Source organism: Phoca vitulina, unplaced genomic scaffold, assembly GCF_004348235.1.
Source record: "Phoca vitulina isolate PV1807 unplaced genomic scaffold, GSC_HSeal_1.0 scaffold9, whole genome shotgun sequence".
In the NCBI taxonomy this organism is placed as follows: Eukaryota; Metazoa; Chordata; class Mammalia; order Carnivora; family Phocidae; genus Phoca; species Phoca vitulina.
This window is the reverse complement of record NW_022589712.1, coordinates 32,354,970-32,380,544: the sequence shown is the minus strand read 5'-3', so window position 1 is coordinate 32,380,544 and position 25,575 is coordinate 32,354,970. Positions and strand designations below refer to the sequence as shown.

General features: G+C 39.4%; 1 protein-coding gene across 3 annotated transcripts in view; it reads left to right on the top strand.

Moving 5' to 3' along the window:
- The window catches only part of AKAP7 (A-kinase anchoring protein 7), a 142,511-nt gene that overhangs the window by 92,634 nt on the left and 24,302 nt on the right, over window positions 1-25,575 (top strand). The window contains exons 1-2 of one of the 3 annotated variants that reach the window (XM_032407859.1): window positions 8,759-9,074; window positions 11,505-11,573. The exons of the other annotated variants lie outside the window; for them this stretch is intronic. Of the exons in view, the coding sequence (XP_032263750.1) occupies window positions 8,792-9,074; window positions 11,505-11,573 (352 nt within the window). The 5' untranslated portion in view covers window positions 8,759-8,791. Of the gene's footprint in view, window positions 1-8,758; window positions 9,075-11,504; window positions 11,574-25,575 lie in introns of those variants that run through there. 3 annotated transcript variants of the gene reach the window in all.

Below are 25,575 nucleotides of genomic sequence, written 5' to 3'. Positions count from 1 at the left end.
CCAGTAGTATGAAAGCCCGCTGGTGGGGAGAACAGGGAACTGAATCAGTAAGATAAGTAAGGAGACTGGAGCACTAGCCTACGCAGGTCCTGAAGATTGTCTGCAGTTAACTTTGGCAGCAGAGGTGGAGAAGGAGGAGTGCACTGCAGATCTAGGTAGGCAGGAGAATCAGTCTTTTTAGGTTTATGGCAGATTATGAAAGACAGGGGAGAGGTCTAGGATGGCTCCCATATTTGGGGTTTGACAGCTAGGTCGACTGTAGTGTCCTCCACCAATGTAAGGGGTAAAAGAGAAAACATTTTGGTGACAAGGGGATGAGTTTGACTTTAGACATATTAAAACACCTGTGGCCCAGTCAAGTGACACATCCCAGAGGGAGGTGTGGGACGTAGACAACCTATCCGAGAGATAGATTTGGGATTCAGTGGCATTAGGTTCACAGTGAAAGCTGTGGCTATGAATGAAATAATTGAGGGGTATCTGGAAACCTGGGACTTCAGACTAGTTTTGCAGCTAGTTACCTAAGATAACTATTGCAGAGGAAGGAAGGAGATCTGAAACTAAGGGGCTAAAATAAAAGGTGGTGGAAACTGGTTAAGCAAATAATGACAAATCTGTTTATTGTTTCTTGTTGGTCTATGGGATCTGGACAGCAATGGCATAAAAATGCCCCTTTACTATGCAAGTTTCCTTCCTTTATAGAGAAATTTGTCCTGGTAAAAACAGGGACCATGAGAGCTGAAGAAACTGAGTATACTCATTTCCCTTTACGAAATTTAAATTCTCTGTCTCTATTCGTTAACCCATAAAGATCCTTGACTATTTTATCTAACTTGAAAACACTTTATATAAAATACCTAGAGCACTAACTCTAGCTAATGGAGAGAACAACATTTATTGTTGTTGGAATGGAATGAACATCAGTTCATTCACTGGGGTTCTACTTGATCTTCTACTGATGAGCATATTCAGGTGAATATTTTGTCTTGCTTCTGGCTATGAGTAAAGGAAACTGCATATGATCATCATAAATTTTATATTTCCTACCAGGGATCCATAGCTGCCAAAAATATTTCCCTTGCTAACTCTCTGATCAAAGTAAAAGCTTTTATTTAAGAAGTCAGTCTTAGCATTGTAAGGTTGAGGAGAAAGGCAGTTAACAGTTTTGATACTTGTTCTCCAACTATGCATTCAGTATATAAGTGTGCCATACATTTATCCATAGATGATCGTTTTTGCTTTTCTGTTTGTTTGGTTTTTTACTAGCATGGCACTCTCTTTCAATTATTTACTTTTTAGGGCTTTTTCCCTTTTCTGCTATCCAAAATTATTTATTGACCCTTTCAGTAACTTTACTAATTTTAATTGACCACTGGAGACACTAGGGGTTTGCCTGTTATGAATCCATTTTCTTCCCTTCCTTCTCTGTTGGCAGAGCCCCGCCTTCCCCATGAGGTGGCGAACTTCAGGGCATATGGGCCTGGCTTTGGGCCTGCCAGTGACTGGTTCCATTCTTCTTGCCAGTAATTAGTTTAGGAAGTGGCATGTGACCACATCTGATACTTGAGGGGAAATCTACATGGGAACTCAGAACATAGTGTTTTGGCTGAGATTTAGAGATTCATAGGAAAGAGAACATCATCTTTTAGCTGGAAATTGTTGGGTATACATGTGATGCTGGGACTTAGTGGCCATCTTAACTAGGGGACACTAGGGGACTGTGTATGGGAGACTAGAAAGGGGAATCTGGATCTTGTTAAGCCACTGAATTAACCAACCCGAAAGCCATTCTATCTCTGATTATAGGAGATAATGAATTTCTTTATCTTTTAACCATTTGAATCAAGAGTTTTTTGTTACTTGCAGCTGAGTGCATCCCACCAGATACACATTTTGGATATGAAAGAAGAAATGTATTAACAGAAAATAGTCATAGTGATGTGATGTTGGGGTTCGGGAGTGAACAGTCAGGAAAGAATTCTTGAGACGTGGTTTTATTAAAGCACAGGGATAGGACCTGTGGGCAGAAGGAGCTGCCCTGGGATTGTGAGGAGCTATTGATTATATATTTTTAAGCGGGGAGGGGCAGAGATAAAGGAAGTTTCCAGAAGGATTTTCGTTTGTTAAAGAGGATTTACAGGATCCTGGAGGTCTGGTTAATGCCAAGCTAAGGTTGCTTTTTGCCTCTAGCAAAGCAAAACAAAAACAAAAACAAAAAAAACATTAAGGCAGTTGTGAGTTCCTTGAGGAATGTCGCTCTCCTATCTCAACCACTTGTCAATGGGCAGCTGCAAAGGTGTAAGGACATTTGATTTTATCTACATTTCTTTTGCCTTTGTTTTCCACATCATCAGTATTTTGGCTTTATGGGTATTTAAATTTTTTTTTAGTTTGTTTGTTTATTGATTGATTGATTTTAGTAATCTCTACACCCAACATGGGGCTTAAACTCACCACCCCGAGATGGAAAGTCACTTGCTCTTTGGACTGAGCCAGTCAGGCGCCCCAGTTTTATGGGTATTTAAACAACAGTTATCAAATGTTGTTAAACGTGTCCATAAGCAGAATGAATAGTGACATAGTGTATCAGATGAATGTTACCCTGGGCCACGGTAGATCAGGACAGATACTGAGACCTGCCAAAACCAATCATGACTTCACTGCCTTTCATCTAGTATAAGTGAATTTTCTTTTTATTATTTTGGGGATTTGCTTTCATTCTTCCTCATCCCTTTCACTGTTATTAGAGAAAAAAAACCTTTAGTAATAGTGCACTGAGTTATTAAAGCACCTTTTATTTGAGGTCTTCCAATCCTTTATACAGCAGGAAATGTGACTGTTGTCTCGCCCAAGGTCAAACAGTGGAGCACTTTTAGAGCTAAATACAGATTGACCATATCCCAGATAAAGAATAATTAGGAACTGTGAAAACCCCCAGTAAATTAGAAACTATACAACCAAATTTTTGTTGTTTACATTGTTAAATTGCAAACAGAATCTACTCAATTGGGTCCTATTGGCTTTTCTGAAATACGTTTTTTTTTCCTGCTGTGAAGGATGTTGCTTTCTCTCTGAAAGTCTCAGGGCATTAAGGGATTAAAAGCAGTTGAATAAGAAGGCAGCCATGTCAAATAATACAAATACTGGCCAGCAGATTAAGTATATTCTTTGCTTTCCCTTTAAAAAAAAAATAGGTTTTAACATCCAGTCATTTAACTTGTCCTTGAGTTAAGTAACTCCTGTCGGTTTTTGCGATTTCATTGTTAATGCCTGAAAAGAAGGACGGAATGTAAAAGCAGGACTAACAGCAGCTAACTAGAATAGATAGATGACTGTTGCTGGCCTTTGTTCTCCTGTTACTGCATTGCGTTTATAAAACTGTCCAGTGGGATTTACCACAAGGCGAATGCCCCTCCTGCTCCCGTGGGCACATGCCTATAGATTTCTGCCTCCGAGTAGGAGGTTTGGCCCTGGCTTTCTCTCTCACTTACTTTGGTTGTACTCCTTGTCTCGAAAGTTAACCTCACCTCAAGAGCCATTGTGATCATCATATCAGCACATACTAAGTGTTTAATAAATAGTGGCTAGAAGCAAATTGAATTGATAAAATGGTATAATGTAAATTGGAGGTGTCCAAGCAGATAATGTAACCTGTCAGCCCATCCTCCAGGCTCCTACCTCAAGAGCTCTACTGCTGTCTGTTCTCTGAGCAGGAAAGTAAGTTCTCCTCCCTGATTTAGTTCTTACCAATTAAGGGAAGGGCTGCAGCTACATACATTGTTGAAAGTTGGGCCATGCGCATAGAAAATAACTGATTGAGGGAGCCTGGGTGGCGCAGTCGGTTGAGCATCCGGCTCTTGGTTTTGGCTCAGGTCATGATCTCAGAGTCAAGAGATCAAGCCCCGTGTCAGGCTCCGTGCTCATCGGGGAGTCTGCTTGAGATTGTCTCTCTTTCCCTCTGCCCCTCCTGCTTGTGTTCCCCCTCTCTCAAACAAGTAAATAAATCTTAAAAAACTGAAGAAAGAAAAGATCTTAATAATAAGCATGGAGAAAGCATTTGAGAATTGGCACTAGGTAGACATGCGTCAGCAGAGATTTGGGAGTGACCATTATGGATTGGTAAAGAAGGACTTCTTTTGTAATTCTAGTTATCTGCTTGTTTCCTCCCCTTTCCTAAATGCACATACGCTGTATATGGTACATTATGTTTTTCTCCTTGTGTTTTAAAAAACACATTTTTCCTTCAATTACCTACTGAAACTCTATAGCATATGGCAGTTTCAAATGCAAATACCTCTAACTTTCAGTTTTAGAGAAAAACAAAACACTGGAAAGAGAAAAAGTCTTTGTTGAAAATATGACTAACGTAGGAATAATAGTAAAAAAATATTCTTGGTTCCCAAATTTCACAGTTAGATCAAGATTCTTTTACCTGGTAATTAAAAATAGACCTTTACCAGTGAGATTTACAGATAATCCTTGAAATTTTTCAGTTATAACTTTTTCAGCCTCTTTTTCTTACAGACAGACATTCATAAAAACAGCTTTCAAAGATCAATATTTAATCATGTAGTTTCAGAACTTTGCCCTTTGGTTACAAAATGGCTGCAAAGATGTAGCAGTGGGTAAAGAGGAAAGGAACATCTATTAGGTCTGGGTGATACATGCTTTGTGGATTGATGATTGAGAATTGAAATTTGGTTTTACAAGAACATAGAGAAACAGGATACAATATTGAATATGTGCATCCAACGTTCTTAAGGCCCAGATTGATTGTCTTTTGGCACCCTGATATCAACATAAGAAATTGGGATATATTCCAAAACAACCCAATTTTTATGAGTTGTATTTTCATGAATTGTCAAGCATTTCTTGAACTTACATACATTTTCACTGAAACTGTGACATTTCTTGGCATAACAGTTTCCATAAGCATGCCACCTGCTATGTAATGAAATCTTCCTGAAGTTTGTCTCTTGCTCTTAAAGGCATGTCTCCTAAGGGCTTGGTTCCAGAATTTGGAGGGATAAAGGATTTTTTCCCTCTCTTTACACTTCATGACTTAATGTCCGCTTTCTCTCTACTCTTTTTAATAAAGGAACATTTACTTTTTTATTTTCTTTCTTGTGTGTTTCTGTAAGTTGTCAAATGCAGATTCCCTTTAATTAATGAATTGGAGGTCTCAGAAGAGGTGGTAATCTGGACAGTTTTATAGATTCAGAATCTTACAGTGAGATTTGTTCTTTACCTTGAATCAGACTTTCATATAGCCAGGTTGCTCAGAAATCCAAGTATATGTGTTTTCAGATTGAAAATAATGCTACCCAGTGATACAGGGAATAGAGTTTTGGTCATAGTTAAGAATTCTCTTGTCCCCTTAGAGATAGTATTGTCAGAGCTGATCAAAGCACATGGAGAAGAGTCAGCGGCCACCCTCTCATACTGTTTAGTTTCCTTCCTACCATTTTAACCACTGTCACAAGAATCCAAGCAACTGTAGCAGACAGGTATCTGTCGTAACCATGCTTTGTTTGTAGCTAGGCCTGTGAGAAAAGAAAACACGAAAAGGTTATAGCTTTAAAGTTATGAACATGTTATCATATCAGGTTTTCTCATTCAGGTTAACTTCTTTTTAAAATCTTTTCCTAGTTATGGTAGATCTCTCTATATGACTGAAAGGAGTCTGTTAATCCTCTAACAAAATCCCATTAATATTCTCAGGGATTCCTCGTGACTGATAGGAGTTGCTATTTTTCCTGGAAGGTGAATGCTTTCAGGGGCCATTCTGGTATTTCTGTGCTCTAGATAGAGTCCTCCCCACAGCATGGCAGGCAGCAGAGCTAGGCTCCAGCTCCTATAAGGGATCTGCCTTCATAGGATTATATTACTTGTGCCCTATGAATAAAGGAATTGGTGACAAAACATGAGAAACCAAGACATTTAAACATATTACCATTGAGCTTGGTTAAATAACTATTTTTCCGTGCATCATTCTGATATTGTAGTAAGCTGCTCATAAGGTATATACCTGATACCCCATACAAATTGTGTTTAATAATACAGAACTCTGGGATGAGATGCCCAGGATTTGTGCAGCCATGCAAATTGAGTTCAAATCCCATTACTGTCCTATATTCTCTGAGAGATTTTGGCTTAGTTTTTTTCTGAGCTCAACTTTTTCCCTCTGTAAAAAGGGGATAGAAATACTCTCTACCTCACAAAACTGTGGTAGGGATGAAATGAATGAGTAAATGTAAAGCACTTAGCAAGATCCTGGCATATAGTAAGGGTCCAGTAAATCTTAGCATTTATTCTTGCTCAGTTTATTACTTGATTGGTTTTGTGAGATAAGGAAGGGCAAGGAGGGGCTTGTATCTTGTACTATTCAAGTCAGTTACAGACTGTTGTATTCCCAAACAATTGGGTAAATGATGACTAGATCATCATTTCTAGGTCCTTCTGTATGGTAGCTATTCAACTTTCAGAAAGGGGCATGTGATGGTGGGGAAAAAAATCAGTTTTTTCACCAGTATTCCCAACCTATGTATAGTTTGTTTTTCAAATAAACAAAAATCCAGACTTATGAATGTCTCCATTATTTTGAGTTGAAAATGTGGGTATATGGAAACTCTTACGAAATCTATAGAAGGGAAATTACATTTAATTGTATATTTAATGAATCATCTTTATTGAAAGAAACACAAAAATATGCAACGTGAAGACCATTCCTGGAAATCCTGGGCTGAGAGTAGCCATGACCTACAGTATGAAACTATAGCCTTCCAGAACAGAGAAACCTTAGTGAGAGGAAACCAGACTCCATCCTCTCCTTGAGTTAAATGATATGCTAATTATTTGCACAATTAAAAGCCAGTTTAAAAATCCCTGTCTTGAATTTTTCAGTTGTTTTTCTAATCTTGTATTATGATTGATTCACTCAGTGCCTATGAAAAAAAAAATCTCTGACATTAGAGAGAGATTTGACATTCTATGTATTTCCTCCTTGGACTGCAGGATATCCTGAGGTATATACTGTTACTTATATTTTTATTCTTAATTGCATGTTGTCAGAAGTAGTGCCAATAGGAATTAATTAATGAAGTGAAGTTGGTGTAGGGTTCATCACAGAGTATTATCCCCTGAGTGCTGCATCTGAGTGAGGGGCCTTTTTGCTCGGAATCCACACGTATAACATGTCTAAGCAGTAACTCAAGATGGCGGCTAGTCGGGCAGGAGATCGGAACAGGAGGAGGAGAGATTACTGGCGGGTGCTAAAAAGACAGAGGTGCAAATGGCTATAGTTATCTGTTCTCTGCCTCTTTCCTTCCTCCCAAACACTATCTACTTTGCAACAAGTTAAAAACTTTATAATGAACTTAACCTGATTTTCAGGTCTTACAGAGGAAGATAATCCAAACTCTGACAAAGAGGTCAATATTTCAGAACCGCTAATATCTGGCAAATCTGGGATTCAGACCTCTGGCTTTCTACTTCTTCTTTTTTTTTTTTTTTAGAGATTTTATTTATTTATTTGACAGAGAGACACAGCCAGAGAGGGAACACAAGCAGGGGGAGAGGGAGAAGCAGGCCTCCCGCGGAGCAGGGAGCCCGATGTAGGGCTCGATCCCAGGACCCTGGGATCATGACCTGAGCCGAAGGCAGACGCTTAACGACTGAGCCACCCAGGTGCCCCTGGCTTCTACTTCTAAAGGTTTTATGGCGACATCAACGCTGATGATTAGGGAATGCCAAGAATTACTCATTTTTTTCAGTGAAGAGTGTTTACTACAAATATTTCTTTCTTTAAATGCAGGAAGTAATGTTTAACATAAAAAAACAAACAGCTGTTATTTTTCCAAACTGCATACTCTTCTTGTTCAGAGGGGTATGAAAGCAGGCATCCTGCATCCAGAGCCACGGCACGTTGTCATGGTCGTCCTTCCACCTCCTGTTAGATGGGTGTGTGTGTGTCTTGCTAGAAAGTAGAGGAGTAAGGCCGGAATTTGGGTGGTATTTCGGGCACTAAGAGCTGTCTTTCATTCCTGTAGTGTCATAAAGTAAGGCTGTTCCCTATTTAAGGGAACAGATTCGGAGCTGTTACTTGAAGTCAGTTATCTCCTGTCATAAAGTTCAAATACTGTGTTTTAGAATTAGTCGTTGTGCTGTCCCTGAATTTGCTTAGCCACATCGTGGATTCATTCTGAAAGGTGCTCTTATCTCCAATCTTTTTCTCAGTGGTGCTTCTAGATTTGGGGAATTTTCTGGGCTAATGACATATTTGATGCTCTGATTTCAAAATTCGTAGCACTGATTTAATAGAAGAACACAGCAGCGTTTCAGAAAGCAGACGTTTAACTTTAAAAGCGACACTGTAAAGTGCCGACAACAGGATTGTCTTTTGCCCCCACTTTCTCCCTGTCATTCCTGCAGTTGGTGCAGCTTGCAGGTCGTTAGTGGTACTTCATTCAAGTTGTGTTTTCAGTGTTCTGCCACGTCAGGTTCCTTACTCATAAAACAAACAAAGAACCCCAAATCTCCTGGGGATAAAAGAAAGCTCTTCCTCTTTAAATAGCAGGCCGAAAATGTAGGCTTTTTGTTTTTCTTTGGCTTTCTCGGTGTAATTACTATATTTGTCTGCGGGAGAGAGGACCACTCATTGTGGTTTGTTCTGGACGATCTTGCTTCAAGACACACACAGTTCTGCAAGCTGTGCTCCTGGCACAGAGCGAAGGCCGGGAGCGCTCAGCTGGGTGAGAGAATTGGGCGAGCATGGGGCTACTTCTCTCACTGAATGCCGGCCCCAGAGCCCTTGCCTCTGGCTGGAGGACTGGGAGGTGGAGCCTTTTTGCTCACGGCGAGTCCCCTTCTCCTTTCTCTCTGCCGGCTGTGCATTGGCTCTTGGAGCTCCGGCTGCTGCTGGGAGTGGAATAGGCAGGGCGTGCTCGCAGATCGCGGCACGAGCTGCAGCTTCTATTTGGGGCACCCGGGGAGAAGAGCACCGGGAAGGAAAGACAGCACCAGTGCCATGGGTCAGCTCTGCTGTTTTCCTTTCTCAAGAGATGAGGAAAAGATCAGTAAGTGCGGTTGTACTGGGCAGGATCCGAAGTGCTTGACTATTTTGTGTGGTTGTCTTCCAGGGGTCGTTTTGGGGTTTTTTTCTTACGGGAAAGATAACAGAAGAATGAGCTGTGATTTTTTTTTCCCTGTGCATTTCTTTAAAAGGATTGGTAGGTATGTGGTTAATAATTAACTGGGGAAAGTACCGTGACTCAATAAATAGGCTGTGTTAAAAATACAAAATCCTGAAAACTTATTTTTGATTTTCGTCTGTTGCTAATCCTACAGTTCATTCTTACCACACTATCTAGAGTCAGAGTTTAGTTGTGACTTTCTTTAAATCACTGCATGCAATTTGAGATGTTGTATAAGCCGGACTTCATTTTTCTTCTCTGCAATTGGGATATTTTCAGGGCAGTGCTCGATAATAACATATAGAGAAGAAAAGCTGGCTCTAGAATGACGGATATTACACATTTGCAGGTATTTTCACGTGTCCTCTGCTTTGTTCTCCGTGGAGGGGATTCAGGTGTAACTGTTAAGACAGCTCTCCAAACAGGTGATGCCGCTTTGCTTCCCAGCAAAAACCTTATGCATATTTTTAAGCCGATGCCAGGCAGATTCAACATCTGCTTATGGTTGGGAAAACAGAACTTAAACTGATGACACTTGCATTAAATTCTTTTCCTCACTGGATTCTGTGTATTCGCTTACATTTTGGCTTTGTTAAATACAATACTAGCATTTTAACTCTTGTGCTAAATAGAATTTGCCTTACACTAGTTGCCCCCAAATACTGAATTTTTAGTTCCTTTTCCATAAAGTGTTTATAGTCATACTTTCTGAATTTGCAGCCATATCATCAGGGCTTTATTTAAATAAATTTAAATAGGTCTATAGAATCTCATGATATCTGGTTCAGATACTGAAAGGTCCATATCTGGCTTATATTTCCTGCTGCTGGTTCTTTAGGAAACTAGCCAGGGGCAGGTTTTAAAAGCATTGATACACAGCCATACCTGTTCACTTGGGAAATAAGCCAGCTTTTATAAGAAATCTTCTGGGAGTGCTTTGGAATAAATGTTGGGAGACTTTGGAGCATTGGATTATTAACAAGAGCCAATAACTGTGCTCTAAATTTTACTTGTGAAAATGATAGTGTACAATATATGATGACCCTGAGCTTAAAACCTGAGTGAGTTTACAGCAGAATTGTTCTTTTTTTTTTTTTTTTGTAACAATGAGCATCGGCATTAGTTTGGCAGCCTGAAACTTTTCAGGTATTTGTCAGGATGATTTATTTGTAGTTCCCGAGGGTTTTGGCTGATGGAGTCATTGCTTGAACACCATCTGTATCTGAAGACCCGTGGTATGGACAGATGTAGGGATAGTAATTCTCCCCTTCTCCCTCTTTACCCTTCACCACTTCCTGTTCCACTGCTCCCGGTTTTCCCCCGGAACCCCTGCTTTACTTGTATTCTGCTTCTCTCCTTCCCCGTGTGTAAGCAGTCTTCTTGGTGCTAACAGAAGTCAGGGTTCACCTCATTGAAGAATTTGCTCTTCTCTGTCTTTATCTGGGATCGTAGGGTGCAAAGTCTCATGTTTTATGCACAGTGCTTCTTCATATTAGCTGACAGGGAGTGGTAGAGACTGCCTTTTGGGGTTACTTCCTCAAGTTCCAAAATTTTAAAAAGAATTGAAGGCATTACACTGTGTCTGAAGCAAAGTTCTAGTTCAGAAGTGCAAATGAGGGTTGGAATCAGTGCATTTGCACCCCTTTCTTCTCCTCCACCCCCACCGGCTGCTGACCTTCCCCTGTCCCCTCACCAGTCTTGCATTTGTCTTTGATTTTGATGTTGCTTCCCTGTTTTTCTCCTCATGATCTGCTCCACACTCCATCACACATCCCATCAGCTGTTTTCCGATGCTGTGTTTGATTTCTCTGCTACCGGAGGGTCTAAAGAAGAGCTTCTCTGCCAGGCACTGCTTCGCTGCTGGTAATACATGCCTAACAGTACTTACAAAGGGGACTTGAGAAAAAAACGGCAGAGAATTCATTAGCCATGCCCCCAAGAAACACGTAAATTAGCACTAACTATAGATAGCCAGTCCATAAGTTGTGTTGATAACGGGTAAAAGCATCCATAGTAGACATTTGGGGGGGGCCCAGCCTTCTTCTGATCCTGCTGCTGGATTGTACAGTAACCTCCTGGGTCTTGTTCATCATTGTATCCCCACCTAGCAGCCTTGTTAGCCTGCTCTGAACCACATGCTCAGTGGGGACCTACTAGAGGCAGAGTACAAAAATGCAAATGCCTACACCCTTCAATTCTGCTGTAAAGGATGATGGCTCTGAAATATACCTCCTCAGGGCAGCTCAAATTATGGAGAACTACATGAGGTTTGGGTGAAAGTTTACATTTGTGGATGTCATTCTCAAAACACAGGTGAGTTGGAAAGCCCGTCCTCTACCATCCTGCAGAGGTACAGACAGGATATCCCCAGCTGGCCAAGTGGTAAGAGTCAAGTGACCCCTTCTCCCCTCCCACTGCTGCTTTATCCTGCTTTGACCCTTGGTGGTGGTGGTAGATGGAAAAGTATTCCCATTTAATTCATTTGTTAGTGTTACTATTTTAATCTATCAATAGCAAACAAGATGATTGTTTAATCAACTAGTTGTGCAAGGGGCCTAAGTTTGTGTGAAAAGTTAACTGCCTGCGTAGCCAGAAATCTTGGTAATGGGGTGAATCGTCGAATACAGTAGAACCCATAATGGTTTATTTTTCAGCTAATGCAGCCCAAAGCAACTACACACCTTTTTGTTTAAATCCCAGCAGTAAGCATTTTCTTAAACTGTATGCTTTGGGGCCACATTAAGTAGAATATAATGATAATAAATGCATGTTTCTTGCAAGATTAATAAATGCATTTATTGCAAGATCAAGCTCTTTCTATTGCTACACAGGAACATACTTAACATGAAACATTACTCTAGATACTGTAGGATTAACAGATGTTGTAGATAACTCTCAATGCAGTATTTTTTGCTGAATTCTTATATAGCACTTGTTTTCTTTGCATTACCTAATTTCTCGTAGTGAGTTTCCTGAAGGGAATGTCCACGAGCAGGACTGTTACTGTACAGGCTTACTGACCGTTGTACTTTATCAATCTCATGAAATAGACCTCAGAAAAAAACCTAATAACGAAAGGCAGACACTTCTGTAATGAATTAGAAAACATTCCACTGGCTCTTCCCCTATTGCAAATTTTCCCATTCGGAAGTACATTGCTTTTATGTAGAATGAAATAGATGAATGTCCAAAGATGAACCATACTGCCTCATCAGCTAGTCAGGTTACTGTCACCGGAGGTTGCCGAGCATAGGATGAGAAGCCATTGCTAGGGATGTGTAAGGGTGAGCGGAACGGCTAATAAATGGATACCCTGGCAACTTGGTTACTTTCTAGCCCTGATATTCCGTGATGCTGAAAATAACAAGACACATATTTTAATTTTACAAGTATGTGTCTTTTTATTGGAGTATAATTGACATACAAATTAATTTCGTGTGTACAGCATAGTGATTTGACATGTGTCTACTTTGGGAACTGATAACTACAGTAAGTCTAGTTACCATTTGTCCCCAAAGTTAATAGAATATTATTGAATGGATTCCCCATGCTGTAGATTATATTTCCTTGACTTATTTATAGATGGAGTTTGGTACCTCTTGATACCCTTCACCAATTTTGCTTCCCCATCCCTCTGGCAACCACCAGTCTGTTCTCTGTATCTGTGAGTCTGGGTTTTGTTTTGTTGGTTGGTTTTAGCTTCCACGTGTAAGTGAAAACATGCGGTATTTATCTTACTCTGTGTGGCTTATTTCACATGGCATAATACCCTCAAGGCTTGTCCATGGTGTTGCAAATGGTAATATTTCATTCTTTTTTGAGGCTGAGTAGTGTTCCGTGTGTGTGTGTGTGTGTGTATGCGTGCATGCACACACGCGCATTCCACATCTTCTTTATCCATTCATCTATCAACACTTAGGTTGTTTCCAAATCTTGGCTATTAGAAATAATGCTGCTGTGAACATACGCATGCATGTATTTTATCAAATTCATGTTTTTTTGTTATTTTGATAGATACCCAGAAGTGGAATTGCTGGATCATATAATGATTCTATTTTTAATTTTTTGAGGAACCTTCATACTGTTTTCCATAGTGGCTACACCAACTTACATTGTGCATGAGGGTTCGTTTTTCTCCATACCCTCACCAACACTTGTTATTTCTTGTCTTTTTGATAATAGCCATTTTGGCAGGTGTGAGGTGATATCTCATTGTGGTTTTGATTTGCATCCCCCTGATGATTAATGATGTTGAGCATCTTTCAAGTGCTTATTGGCCATTGTATGTCTTCTTTGGAAAAATACCTATTCAGATTCTGTGCCCAATTTTAAATCAGATGTTGTTGTTGTTGTTGTTATTGAGTTGTATGAGTTCTTTATATATTTTGGATATTAACCCCTATGGGATATATAATTGGCAAATATCTTCTCCCATTCCATAGATTGCCTTTTAATTTTGTTGATGATTTCCCTGTCTGTGCAGAAGCTTTTTTTGTTTTGTTTTGTTTAGAGGCTTTTTAAGTTTGGTATAGTCCCATTTGTTTATTTTTGTTTTTGTTGTCCTTGCTTTTGGAGTCAAACCAAAAACCACATCACTAACATTATTATCAAGGAGCTTACCACCTATGTTTTCTTCTAGGCGTTTTATGGCTTTAGGTCTCACATCCAAGTCTAATCCATTTTTGAGTTAATTTTTGTATATGGTGTGAAATAGTGATTCAGTTCCTTTCTTTTGCATGTGGCTGTCCAGTTTCTCAACACGATTTATTGATGATACTATCCTTTCTGTATTGTATGCTCTTGCCTCCTTTGTCATAAATTAATTGACCACGTATGCATGGGTTTATTTCCACTCTGTTCTGTTTTATTAAATTGTGTGTCTGCTTTTATGGCAAAATCATACTGTTTTGATTACTATAGCTTTGTAGTATAGTTTGAAATCAGGAAGTGTGATACATCTAACTTTGTTCTTTTTTCCCAAGATTGCTTTGGCTATTTGGGGTCTTTTGTGGTCCCATACAATTATTAGAATTAGAATGATTTGTTCTAGTTTGTGAAAAATGCCATTGGAATTTTGATAAGGATTGCATTGAATCTGTAAATTGCTTTGGATAGTATGGACATTTTAACAATAATAATTCTTCCAGTCCATGAGTGTGGAATATCTTTACATTTATTTGTGTCATTTTCAGTTTTTTTTTTTCATCAGTGTCTTATAGTTTTCACTGTATAGATCTTTCACCTTCTTAGTTTATTTTTAGATATTTTTTTGATGGAATTATAAAAGATTTTTTCTTTTTTTTTTTTTTTTTTAAAGATTTTTTATTTATTTATTTGAGACAGAGAGAATGAGAGAGAGAGCACATGAGAGGGGGGAGGGTCAGAGGGAGAAGCAGGCTCCCCGCCGAGCAGGGAGCCCGATGCGGGACTCGATCCAGGGACTCCAGGATCATGACCTGAGCCGAAGGCAGTCGCTTAACCAACTGAGCCACCCAGGCGCCCTAAAAGATTTTTTTCTTGATTTCTCTTTCTGATAGTTTGTTATTAATGTATAGAAAAGCAACAGATTTTTGTATTTTAATTTTGTATACTGTAACTTTATTGAATTCATTTATTAGTTTTAACAGTTTTGGGTAGCCTTTTCTGGGTTTTCTCTATATAATATTGTGCCATCTGTTAAAATAGTGACAGTTTTACTTCTTTCTTAGCAGATTGGATACCATTTATTTCTTCTTTATGTCTTGTCTGATTGCTGTGGCCAGGAATTCCAATACTATGTTGAATAAAAATGGGGAGAGTTGGCATCCTAGTCTTGTTTCTGGTCTTAAAAGCTGTGGGTCTGTCATATATGGCCTTTATTATGTTGAAGTATATTTCCTTTATACCCATTTTCTTGAGTTTTTATCATAAATGGATGTTGAATTTTGTCAGATGCTTTTTCTGCATCTGTTGAGATGATCATATGATTTTTATCTTTCATTTTGTTAATGTCACATTATTTGATGTTGAACCATCCTTGCATCCCTGAAGTAAATTTCACTTAATGTTGGTATATGATCCTTTTAATGGATTGTTGGATTCAGTTTGCTAATACTCTGTTGTGGATGTTTGCATCTATGTTCATCAGAGATACTGGCCTATAATTTTCTGTTTTTATGGTGTCCTTGTCTGGTTTTAGCCTCAAGGTGATGCTGGCCTTAAAATGAGTTTGCAAGCATTCCTTGATCCTCAATTTTTTTGGAAGAATTTGAGAAGAATAGGTATTAAATCTTCTTTGAACGTTTGGTAGAGTTCACCAGTGAAGCCATCCAGCCGTGGACTTTTGTTTGTTGGGAGGTTATAAGTGTGTGTTTTAACAATACATACATATTTTACTTTTATATGTGAAATATTTCTCAGTATAGTTTTTTGTTTGACATGAGTTATGAGGATAGTATTTGTTTCATAAATATGAGCCAGATCTCAAGATAGTTTGTTTCTGATGATTTGGAATTTGGTGATATAACAGTAATATATAAATTGAGATAAACTCTTAATTTCATGTCTGGTGAATACTTATGTTTTTGAACCTTAATTACCATGGTGGATATCGTTCAGTTGCGCTCAGGGAAGTCTATGTTTAGATTTTCTAATTCCCTGGAGGGCTTCCTAGAAATCCTATAGCCTTATCCTTTGCTCCTCTCATTTGTACTTAGATACACCCACTTTGAGGTTATCTTTCATATGTGTGTTCTATCTCCTCACAGATTTCAAACACCACACATGCAGGACCCATGTTCTATACCTCTCTTCACAGCTCTAGAGGCTAGCATAGTGTGTTACCCAGAGGAGGCATGTTCTAAATGTTTGTTAGTGAAGAGAGTGAGACACATTTCCTGTTACAAGTACGAGAGAACGGGAGTCAGTCTGACATCAGTCTGTCAGAGGACAGAACTTGGAATGACTCTGGTTAATGCCGTAACCTGTAAAGAACTTTGATTACTGAATGTACCAGAGAAGCATTTTAATTTGTTCTCCCTTAGATGCTACAGCATGTGTCCCAGGAAATGTGTGATAGGGAACCTGCCATCAGTGGACAACAGTGTTCATCATCCTTGCTTGCCTGTAGAAATGCTGTGGACACAAGGACACAGCGGTTTACTGTTCTGCTGCTGCCTATTGAAAACCTATAGCCTGTCCCTTGGCATGAAGTTTTTACTATAGAAAGAGCACAGGACTGGGCGTAAGGAGAGTGGGCGAGAAACTCAGCTCTGCTAGTAACAGCCTGACTCTGGGGAAGTTACCAACCTCTGTGAGCCTCGCTTCCTCATATTTAAGAAGTAGGGCTTGAACTACCGTGATCTTGAAAGTTAGCTTCTCCCCGTTTGTCCCCTAGAAGTAAGAGTCTAGGGAATAAATAAGATAGAATGCAGTTCTTTCTTCTTCCTGCTCTTCCTCCCTCCTCTTCTTCTTTTTAACTTACTGCACACTTCCTGTGTGTCAGGTACTATGCCAAGTGGGATCATTCGGGAAACTGCTTATGAAGAGAAACTATTAGAAAATAGATGCTTCCTAACTGTCCCAGTTAAGAGGGGAAGTGGCTGGAAGCCCGTAGTTTGGAGGCGTTCTCAGTTACAGTCGTCCAGAGGTGCTGGGGCCCGAGAGCTGGCAGGAGGCTGGGACCCCAGGCGGTTCGTTCCCTGCTGCCCCGTTTCTGAAGCAGTGAGGCACAGTGCAGGCAGTGATGCTCTGTGTAACCGGAGACCCCGTTTTGTGTAAGTTTCCTGTGGGTGATATTGGGGCAGCACCAGTAATGTTGTGTGATATAAAGCATTTAACCATAGTCACTAAAGATTAGATTTTTTCCTTTACTAAATAATGTATACACAAGAGGTTTATGTTTCTAAAATTAAGTAGAGGAACTTTAATGCAAATTCTCATAGTTACTATTCCTGTCTTCACTCCCTGATTCCCTTTGCTAATTCATAGGCTATATAGTAACTGTTTGCCTTTTTGTTGCTGTTCTCAGACCTTTTTACAGTTTTCCTGGATTGTATGATCAAATGCTGAAGTAATTTTCTTTGGGAGTACAAAGGTTGTAGAATTTTTCCCAGCCTCTAGTGCAGTCACTGGCTGTGTGAGCTCTACCCAGATGCCCTGTCGAGTAATGTGATGTGACCTGTCCCTGTGTCTTCTTTCCTGGGTGAGGGCCGTGTGAAAAAGGAGTGGAGAATCTGATGTACATAAAGATTTTGGCTAATAGAAAAAAGCTTCGTGTATTACCCCTTCCTGGGGCATTTGCATTTTAACAAACCTCATTATCCCACGTGCTCTTGGGAAGTATTTGTAGTAAAATAATAAAATAAATTAAGCAGCAGTAATGACTAAGTCCAAAATAATCTCTAGTGGAGGAATTTCAGGCAACTAGTAAAACTCTTTCAGGGCATCTGATAAATCACTTTCTATAGATAATTGCCTTCCTTTTAATTAAGTTGGCCTTGCCTAATATGTAGGTCTTTCAGCTTTCATCCACAAATTTCTGATACCCACAGTAAAGAAACTCAGAAGAGCTCTAAAATTCTCAGTGCTGAAAGCAAGGGGTTTTGGAGGCAGATAGACTCAGCTTACATCTTTGGTTCTAATATTTGCTATGTAACTTCTCTAAGCCTCCGTACCTTCATCTTAAATATCTACATATTATGAGAATTAAATAAGCTAACATGTATAAAATGCCTGACACTGTGGTTAACATATAATAGACCCAGTAAATATCATTTCTCTGTAACAAATGAGAGTATATTGCATAATTGTAGTCATTTTAGAAGTCAGCTTGGCAGAACCATGGTTTTATTTCTAGCATGCCCAGGAAGAGAAAAAAGGGACTTATAATTTCAGGCCTTGAATTGTTGAGTAGTCTTATCGGTGTGGTATTTTTTCCTTTGGGACACTCCCTTGCCTTCTCCTTGGGGTCTGTCCGTCAGGATGCCTTACTTCCCTGCCCTAGGAGGGACGTGTGGTCCAAGCAGAGTTAACTGAGAGTCTTCCCTAAGACTTGATAGAGGGTCTGTCTTCCTTTTGGGTTGTGAGTGTAAAGGTTATAAACATAAGATTGCTAGTTGGTAGGGAGTCAGTGGGAGTCTTCCTGAGAATGAAACCAGCACAGAAGAAAGGAGGCCAGAGAAGGAGAAAGAGTCAGTGCTGATGATAATATTTGAGCCTGAGTTCAGCCATGATGAAGACCTTCTTCATTAAAGCATGAAGCATTAAATCCTCCTCTTTCTTCACTTAAGTTTGCTTGAGTTAAATTTCTGTCACCTATAACCAAACAGCTTCAGATACTACATAATTATAGAGGACACTCTGTATCTATAAGAGTAGACCCATTCTGGAACAAATATTTACAAATCTGGTGAAGAAGTAAAAACTCAAAAAAAAAAAAAAAAATTTAAAACTCTGATTTCTCCTGAACTTTCATGTTCCATTTTAATGGCAATAAAATGTAGCTTCAAGCAAGAGCTGTTATGAAGAGTAATTCCATCCACTTCAACTAATATTGTTGAGCACCATACATTTGGAAGGCTCTGAGCCAGGTGTTATGGAAGGTGCAATGATGATACATGGTCCCTGTTTTTGGAGAATTTCCTTTTAATTTGCATGGCTTTTTAAAAAGAGAATTGTTGGGGCGCCTGGGTGGCTCAGTTGGTTGAGCGACTGCCTTCAGCTCAGGTCATGATCCTGGAGTCCCTGGATCGAGTCCCGCATCGGGCTCCCTGCTTGGCAGGGAGTCTGCTTCTCTCTCTGACCCTCCCCCCTCTCATGTGCTCTCTCTCATTCTCTCTCTCTCAAATAAATAAATAAAATCTTTAAATAAAATAAAATAAAATAAAATAAAATAAAATAAAAAGAGAATTGTTGGAGCCCAATGTTTATTATGCCCTGAGTGGAAAAAGCCAAGATAAAAGGTCTTGGTGTTCTCAGTCAAACAAGCAAAGTCACAGCCCTTCCATCCCAGGAAGTTACGTGGCTGCCTCCGCCAAGTCCAGAAAGAAGGAGTTCATTACCACTGAGAGTGGAGGGTGCCTCAAACCCCCATCACAGGCAGTGGGTACAGCTTGATGGAGGCAAACACCGTTTCCACAATAAACATTTTAGAAAATAAAGTTTCCTATGACAAACATTTATAATGCCAAAGGTACAAGTTAACAGAACTTGGAACTGTTAAAACCAGCCTTTCCATTATATAGTCAAGTTCTCTGCCCTTAGCAAGTAGTCATAGACAAAAACTGAACTATACGACAAAAATAAAAAGAACAAGTATAGTTTTAGCTCAAAATCTGTGGAAACTGGGATATAAAGGATGTTAATTTTCCTAAAGGCTGAGTCAAAGATATTTGAAGTTTATAATTTTCTGTTTCTACATACTGCCCCCGAAACTTGTGAGTTTATTCAAGGACATTTGTAAGCCTAAGATATATATACAGAGAAATTGTAATGCCTGAGAGAAAGTGTTGTGAAAACAGGATGCTTGGAGTAGATGGAGAGAAGGTTTCACATTCCTAAGAGAGACAGAGCTCACCCAGTTGGTAATGCAGATGGGAGAGGGAAGAAGGAATCTGATGGAAAGGGTGACCCACTTTCTTACCTGATCCTGCGGCCCTCCCCACCACCTCTCCTTTGTCTTATGGTTAGAATGTTGGTGTTGGCTTTTGCCATGTAAATTACTGCAAGTTTCAGTTTGATGTCTTACATCTGACTGTTAGAGCAAAAATAAAATTCACACTTTCTAAGCATTTAAAATATTCAGTTAAAGTTAGCTGTGAAGCTCAGCTTGTTCAGAGTTTTGATTGATGTTTATGATAGCTAATAAAATGGCAAGCAGATGATCTGTTCGTCTAAGGCCTTCTCTCTGGATCTGTAGCAGTTGGATCTTATTTAACATTCTGACAAGTGGGAGTGTGTCCTGAGGAGGGAGGCCAGGATGCTGAGGAGCCTGGAAACCACATCATAAGAGGAAGGCTGAGGGACTATGGCTGCTGAGCTAGGAGAAAAGAAGGGGGATGAACTAGTTGTCTTGAAATATTTGGAGGACTCTTTAACATGGAAGGAAAAGAAGAGTTATTATGGTTCCAGCGGGTTAGAATTAGGACAGTGGGTGTATGTTCTCACACATTTTCTTTTGGTGATTTTAGATATGTAAAACCCAGTAGTATTTTAATTCTGCAATAACTCTAGTTTTTTTTTATACAACTATATGTATTTATAGATGTGTACCTCTCCACAAATACATATGCAAATATATAAACATATGAAGAATTTAAAAATAAATGGTAGGAGGATTCTAGCTCTCATCAGTTGACCTTTGAACAACACGGGGGTTAGGAGTGCTGACCCCCTGCACAAAGATCTGTATATAGTTTTTGACTCCCAAAAACCTTAACCACTAATAGTCTATTATTGACCAGAATCCTTACTGATAATATAAACAGTTGATTAACACATAGTTTGTATGTTATATACATTAAACACTGTATTCTTGTAATAATGTAAGCTAGAGAGAAGGAGATGTTATTAAGAAAATCATAAGGAAAATATATTTACAATACGGCACATATATTTATGGAAAAAATCTGCATGTAAGCGGACCTGCTCAGTTCATAACCATGTTGTTCAAGGTCAACTTAGCAATAACTCTAGTTTTAAATAATGAAAATACTGAAATGGAGTCCTAAGCACAGAGAAATTATCATAGTCAAATTTTGCATTAGTAATTCTTTTTTTCGAAGATTTATTTATTTATCTGAAAGAGAGAGAGAGAGCACAAGTGGAAGGGGCAGAGGGAAAGGGGGAGAGAATCTCAAGCAGACTGCGCTGAGCGCAGAGCCCCATGCGGGGCTTGATCTCACAACCCTGAGATCACGTCCTGAGCTGAAATCAAGAGTCAGACACTTAACCAACTGCACCATCCAGGCACCCCTGCATTAATAATTCTTAATTTGAAGCCATCTTAAATGGAGGACCAAAGTTTTTGTGAAAAAAATGTATGCCTCTTTATTATTTTTTTATCTTATAATAACCATTAAATGACTATTTGAACTCATTTCTTTAAGATCAACAGACTTGCTTTAAAATAGAAATGTAGGGGCGCCTGGGTGGCTCAGTCTGATAAGCCTCGGACTCTTGATCTTGGCTCAGGTCATGATCTCAGAGTCGTGAGGTCAATCCCTGCATTGGCTCTGTGCTGAGCGTGGAGCCTGCTTGGGATTCTCTCTCTCCCTCTCCCTTTGCACCCCCCCACCCCACTCCCCGTACTCTCTCACTCTCTCTCAAATAAATAAATAAATAAGTATTTAAAGTTGAAATATACTATACAACTTTGGGTTCTTATCTAGGTATGTTTTTGTATTATGTATACATAACATTAAATGTTGATTGTTGAATTCAGTAGTAACAGTGGGCAGCTGGTATCATTAAGTCCTAGAAGTAACAAGCTAAGGTGCATTGCCTATTACCTTTATAAGTGAAATTTTTATGAAAATATTTTGTCCAAATTTAGACTTTAAGTTAATTTTCTCTTTTTTTTTTTTTTTTTTTTTAAAAAATTTTTTTTTTTTTTTTTCAGAGAGAGACACAGGGAGGGAGGGAACACAAGCAAGGGGGAGCCCGAGAGGGAGAAGCAGGCTTCCCGCGGAGCAGAGAGCCCGATATGGGACTCGATCCCAGGACCCTGGGACCATGACCTGAGCCGAAGGCAGTTGCTTAACAACTGAGCCACCCAGGCGCCCTAAGTTAATTTTCTCTAATATGGGTATAGGAAATTTAAGATACCAATTCATGGTGATGCTGCCGTGTACCACTACTATATACTGTACACTCTACATTACTTAATCTCCTGTAAAATTCGATTTACAGATTTGTAGCTTTTATAGAACCTAAAAATGTATACATAAAACTATATGAAATTCGAATATTAAATTCAAAGGCATAATAAATTGTTTTATGGGGAAGCAAGTTCACGAAATATGCAGTCTTTCTAAAAAAAAAAAAAAAATCAGCCTTACAGCTGCTCCTAGCTTGGTACTGTTTGCTCTTATGTCTTAGTCCTCTGTAAATACCACACTGTGGGGGTGGGGGGAAGCTACAGAGACAGTCGTGTCAGCTAGGATCCGGTCAAGCAAATACACCGGTTATTTTTACAGAGAGAATTTAACGTAGGGAATAATTAAACAAATTTTGGAGGAATAAAGAATAAAAGGCAATACTGACAGAAAACATAGGTAGTGACTTTCAGGCTGGGGTCGCTTGGGGGAGGGACCCCAGGGGGCTGAGACTCAGGCCTTGGAGGAGGGGCTGCTGTCTCCCAGGAGTACCTCAGAGCACACAGCTGGGCCCTGTGAGGCTAGGGTGCTGGCCTCAAAGGAGGCCACTCTGTTTTGCTCTTCTCTCTGAGGGAAGGCAGTGAGGCTGATTCTAGGAGTGAGGAAATAAATGAAAACCGCAACCAACGGGAATGAGTGGCTGCCATCAGCGGGACAGCCCCATGGGAACAGTGAGCAAACAGCCAAGGGCAAGCTCCTTTCCCCCTCGTGCAGCTGTCCCATGTCCCTCTGGAGCTTCTTCTTGGAAGAACCATATATAAAAGCTGTGGAAGGTACAGGTTGTAAGCTACACAGTCCTGGAGGGTACTCTACATATCATACATATATGTAGCTGGCCAAGGAGAAATCCATTTGCCAAGTCCAGTATCATAAAGCTGAATAAAGCTGGGTTCAGGGCTGAGAGACAGTCGTTCAGTAACTGGCACAGAGTGATTGGCTGTGTTTTAACATTATCTTCTATTTTCATTGTTCCAAGATAAGCATTCAGTTTGTCAATTTGTGGTCCTTATTTCTTTGGGGACAAGAATAATAATTGTATTAAATAATGGTGTATAAAATACCACAAGTATTTATAAATTATGTAGAAATGTGAATATTTCAAAAGAAATACAGTTTAAAAATAGGTAGTAGTAATCAAACGAATTGTTAAGATGTTTCTAAGGAAATCCATCACCCAGATCAATTTAGTAAACTTAGAAAGAACAAAATTTTTTAAAACTAATTCATAAACAGTTTATGAAATTCTTTAAAAATAATTTCTCTTTTGAAGTTTAAGTATGTTTCCTGCAATCTTACCAGTCTTACTCATAGTATGATTTTTTTTTGGTGAATATGTCTCTTTTTTTCCAGCTTTATTGAGATATAATTGATATATCATTCTGATGAATGTCTTTACACCAATTCTCTCATTCCAAATTAATGATGTTCACTGTGAACACATGATAGAGGGACACGTTAGTGAATTAGGGGAGTTACACCTGCAGCCAGGCAGAGGTTAGTGTTTGGAATGATAAGCAGTACTCTCATGGCTTTGGAAATTAAGGGAACCAAAGGCTCAGATGCCAGGAGGCCAGGGCAGTCTGTGGAATGTTCTGAAAATTCTGAGGAATTCTTAAAAGGAGCTGGGATCAGCCAGTCAGAACAGAAATAGAAAAGGGCAGTCAAAAGAGTCAAGGCAGTGAGAGGTTAGATGCCAGGAAGTTACAGACATCAAGGCAAATTTATTCTTTTTTTATTAAAAGGGAGAACTTACTGGCTCATGTATACAAACAAGAAGATGGGTAGAGTTGACCTTGAGGCTGACTGACAGGCACTGTGAGCCCTCTATCTCTTCCAGCAGCTTCTGTGTTCTCACCCTCTCAGACTTTGCTCTGTGGTGGGGATGACTTCCAGCAGCTCTTAGGACCATTTTTCCCACTCAACTTCTGAGCAGAATGGGCTTCTCTTTCCTAATCCCCATATATAAAATCTGAAGAAAGGTACAGGTTATAAATTATACAATCCTAGAGGGTGCTATACATATCAAAGACATTGTAATTTATGTATTATGGCACAAAGTACTTTTATATACTAATAAGAGCTATATATTGTGAAAAATTTCCAAGAGATAGAAATGAAGTGTCTTGAGGAAGGGGCACTTAAAAAAATTTACACAGGGCACAATATGGACCAGTGGTTTCTCTGGTAGACCAGCAGCCCCGCTGGAGTCATATGGAATGTGAGATGAGCAGTTAACTAAACCGGAGAAGTGAAGTGGGTGCTCTGATTTATCAGAAAGGGTTGGTGGTAAGTGAGGAAAGGATTTGGGCCAATCATTATAAAGTAGATACGGCCTGGAGCCCTGTGGGGGTGGTCAGCAATGGAGCAGTCAGTCACTGATCCTGAAGGAACCATGTCTGCTCTTTCAGTTCTTGACAAGGAGAACCGCCATGCATCCCCTCTCATTCTAAATTTTGGGAAGCTCAGAATCCAGCTCATGGCTCTCATGATCTGCACTTCTGTGATCTACACTTCCCTCTGTTCTTTACTTGCTGTTATAATTTATGTTTTTTCTTGGTGTCGGTTTTTACTTTTTACTTATAGTGTACTTTTTACAGTATATATTTTTTGCCACTAATTATCTCAAATCTTCTTGAGCTTGGATGACGAACAGACAAATGATGAAAAGAAGCATGTGGTTGAAGGGATGGAAGGGCCCTACTAGGAAAACAAGAGCAAGGTAGAAGCTGTGAAGGATTTTGACACTCACTACACATGCATAACGCACGTCCTGAAGTAGATATGTTCCTGGAAAGTTGCATAGAAACTAGACTTATGTGATTATTTTTATCAGTTGTGATTTACAGAAAATCAGTTTCAGTGCCTCACATTCAGTGTGGTGCATCTAGAAACCTAAAACCATCTATCTGTACGTCATTGTTTCAGCTGAGATCTGTTCATATGTCTGCTGAAAGGCCTGTTGTAAGATTAATTAGCCGTAGCTCTCCTTTGTACCTAAGAAGGAATGTCATTCAGTTGCAAAAGAATGTAAATGTAAGCTCTAAAGAACAATACATAAATTTCTTATTTGCAGTCACGCCAACATTGTTTTAAGAAAAATACTCTATAAAGTGAGTAGGTTACTAATAATCATGTTTGCTTACAGAGATGTATAGCAAGGAGGTATCAACAAATAGCCTTGTAACCTTGTAAGTTGAAAGCTTTCACTTAAAACAGTAAGAATAGCTAATTGTATTGAATTCTTACTATAAGGGGGGCACTGTACTAAGTGCTTTGTATTATTATCTTGCTTAATTTTCACAACAGCCCTATGGCATAGAACTACTGCTATCCCTGGTTCGCAGATAAAGGAAGTGAACCTCAGAAGGGTTAAACAGATATCAGGGATACAGAGCTAGTAAATGGAGGAGCTAGGATTCTAGTCCTGGTATTCTGATCCTATAACTTAACAAGAAGCATTATAAATATTTTCTAGTTGGAAGTCTCATTTTAGTGGTAAAGACATCACAGAAAGTATCATAGAAATATAT